The sequence below is a fragment of the Pygoscelis adeliae genome, unplaced genomic scaffold, assembly GCF_000699105.1.
Source record: "Pygoscelis adeliae isolate BGI_AS28 unplaced genomic scaffold, ASM69910v1 Scaffold26, whole genome shotgun sequence".
NCBI lineage: Eukaryota > Metazoa > Chordata > Aves > Sphenisciformes > Spheniscidae > Pygoscelis > Pygoscelis adeliae.
Window position 1 is genome coordinate 1,355,729 of NW_008825104.1, and position 3,529 is coordinate 1,359,257.

The window sequence follows — 3,529 nt, forward strand, 5'->3', positions numbered from 1 at the left end:
TACCGGTCAGCACTAGATGTGCTAGCAGTAACATACAGGGAAAAACTTACAAAATCACGAATTTAGAAAGCTTCAAGCTCAGTCATAATGAGAGCTGGTAACACCTTTTTCTACAACCTTGAGGGCATTTCAGGCTCCCAGGTAAATTCTACTGCTTAACCTCCTTTATTTCTGCTATCCCTGCAAAAGGGCGTAGAATTACAAAACTGAGAGATCATTACTTGATTTCTCATTAGCAGTGATGATTCTATGCATCATTTTTACAGCCTGAAGGTCATTTCAATTACCACAACACAAGAATCTCAGGCTCTTGCTGATTTCACAAAGGTGAAACGTTTTCAGAAGGAAAATATTCTAGGGGGTGGAAATCCAGAGTAAAGTCAGCTGAACATTAAAAAAAAAAAAAAATCAGACCTTTTATTCAAAAATCGAATTTTAAAAAATGCTGACTTTTTATCCAAAAGCTCACCAGAGCCATTCTCCTCAAATCCAAGCTAATAACTCTTTTGCTTTAGGAACAGAAGCTTTTATAGTGAGGTGTGGAATAAACCAGTCTTCTACACTAGCATGCACTCCCCTTTCAGAATAAGAAAGGCATTTGGAATCTGATCCAAACCTCACTTAAGTTAAGAGAAAAAGTCTTGTGAATTCACACTAGACTATATGCACCATAGTTACCTATTCTTTTAGTTACTGGAGGTTCAAAGCAGAAATGACCACTTACCCCACCAAGATAACTCGTAAGTACATTGATAATAGCAGATATAAGAGTAAGTATATTCTGAAAGTAGGGCATACTTGCTTGTGAGATACTAGAGACAAAACAGATCAGGAATATGTCTATGCTTGTAGTTAATCTCATTTTATTGAATGGGTTGAAGTGCTGCTTAAAATAACAACACTTTACAGTCTGTACATGCAGTTTCAATTTTAAAAAATTAAATATATTTATTTTTTCCAAGGAGAAAACATGCATATTTATGTACATCATTTTGAGATAAAAGAAATAATTACCATTTACAGCAGAAATTCCTCTTTACAAATCTTTTAAGAGAAGAGAGACAAGGCAGGCAGTAGCAATTCTGCAGAAAGCATAGCATACAAACTCTCTACACTGAAGGTATAGTTTATTCATTGAGAGACATTAGCAACTGCAGAAGAAGGTCGTTTAAGGATGGATTCAACTGAAAATGACAGTGGCTCTGTTGTTGAAAGTTTTGTTGTGGGCTGTTTGGCCCCAAAGAAATCTTTTGCGCATTTGTCTATTGTAAACTTGTATTTTTGGTTCTCTTTAATGGCACACTCTCTGTATTTCTTAGAAGCATCTTCAAAAGTCTCTTTCACAAATGATGTTCTCAACTCTGCTCCTGATCTGTCAGGAAACGTTTGCTGGAACAGCGACTGAAATGGACCGTATTTGAGCGGTGGAGGGGGCTTGGTACTGTCTTTGCTGATCTTGCTTAATACCTGTTCCTGAGGAGCCAAAGAATCCTTAACAGAAATCTGAGAGAAAGTCCTTTTTGGAGGAGAGAAAGCTGACCTCTCACGAGCTTCCTGAGGAAGGCACGGTATCTCATTACATGACTGCTGAATGTCTTGCGTGTGGGTCAGAACGAGTGAATTTTCCAGTTTTGGAGACATGATGTCATGCTCAGTGTTGGGACAGTCCTGACTTTGTGAGACCTTGGCATCCCAACCTGCCCCCGGTTTGAGAGCTTGGACAGTAGTAGCATTTAACAGGCATTGCTGGTACAGGAGAGCATCGCTAATGGGGCCACATTTTGGCCACACTAAGAACCTAGAAGACAGGGGATACTGCCTGTAGGTAGTAGCTACACTGACATTTGAAGAAATTAGTTCCATGTTGCTGGATCCTGAATACTGCATGGTTAGATCAAGGCAGGTTGGTAAAAAATTGCAAAACTCCTTGTTCGGAGTATCAACTTGAGTAGTGTTGAAGGCTGTTTTATACGAGTTGTATTCAGCTCCATGCACTATGCGGTTAGGGAGGAAAAGGGCAGCTGCTTGTGTAGCTTCCATCACCTCTCTCTCTTTGTACTCTCTCTCTAGCATAATGTTCTCCAACTCTTTATCAGCAAAAGCCCGTCTCTTTCTCATCCTGTCACTTACAGGGGGTGGCAAGGGTGAATTCCCTCCCAGGTAAGGGTCTGTTGGAATAGGACGGTAACCTAAAACAACAAAGCAGCATTAGGAGTGACGCCGCATAAGAAAAACATTAAAGCTGTGTTTGTAAAAGGGCTCCGTTTGGAACCAGTCCCGCCAGGCGCCAAGCACTTGCTACAAACCCTGGACACCGTCAGCTCCTACTGAAGTCACTGTGCCACAGAGGCTTAGCTCCCTGCGCTGTCAGGCACATTCAGTACAAGTTCCTCAACACAGATAAGCAAGCCCTGCTCCTCTGACATGTGTTGTCTCCTTCAAAGCTAGCTGATTAGTAACTTTAAAAAGCAATTCCAAAACAGCAGATCGAGAGGGAAAAAAAAAAGAAAAAAAAGAAGAAAAAAAAAAAAAAGAAAAAAAAAGGCAAAACCCTGCTGTGTGTTACGACTGGTATTGCATCATGCAGCTTAAGGAGATCAATTTTTAACAAATACGGAAAGTATTCGAGTATTTTATTTCTTCTGAACTAAAAGAGAACTTGAATAAAACATAGAAATCCAGTCTCCAGTATATTCAATTACCAGGCTAACTGGATTCATTCAATATAACCAATAGGGTCCAATCCTGTTTGCTCTACCCAGACAAGTAATCCCATTGAATTAATGGAACTACTTACATGAGTAAGGACAACAGGATTTTACCTGTTTTCACTCCCATTCCTCTCACACGAGTTTCCCCATTGCCAAGGAAGATATCTATACCTACAGCTGATGCCTTTTCTATTCTCTAAAGATGAATCACTATGTACACATTGCTACAGATGGTAGAAAATTCCAAGGAGAACTAGGAGAAAAGGAAAAGAAAGTTAAGATAAATTAGAGGAAAGAATACAGAAGAGATTTTTTTAAGAGTGAGCTGTAGATGAAAATTAGAGGTTTCTAACAGGACAAAATTTTAATTGCTTTCTATTTTGGGGGAAAAAAGAAGCTAGATTTGAGAACTGTAATGCTTCACAGGGCTATTGTTTGGAAAGTAATTAAAGAAATAAATTCGGGCATGATCCAAAGAAAGAGTGGGGAACAAAAAATATACCATCTTTAAAATGTCATTCTTCCACAGTTAATATTTTCGACGGGGAAAAAAAAAATGAGCACCCGATTATGTATATCTTACTATTGATAATGCAGCAATGTGTTAGGCGTTCAGATCAAACGGGGGGGAAACAAAAACACTAATTGATTTACTTATTTGCTGATAAAAAAAATCCCGCAAATAAATTACCCTGCACTGCAAAACGCTGCTGGGTAGTCATGTAAAAAGAATGTCAGCTTGTAACAGTAACTCTCAAATTTCAAATTACCGTTGCTAGCATTTCAGGCGTTATTTTGGGCGGGGGAGGTGGGGGGAA

General features: G+C 39.2%; 1 protein-coding gene across 1 annotated transcript; it reads right to left on the bottom strand.

Moving 5' to 3' along the window:
* Window positions 1–881: 881 nt before the first annotated feature.
* Window positions 882–2,193, bottom strand: DMRT2 (doublesex and mab-3 related transcription factor 2; the record flags this gene model as incomplete). The annotated part of the gene is made up of 1 exon (XM_009327222.1): window positions 882–2,193. A coding segment is annotated over one exon (1,062 nt), but the record flags the coding sequence as incomplete, so codon positions are not given.
* Between the last annotated feature and the right edge of the window lie 1,336 nt (window positions 2,194–3,529).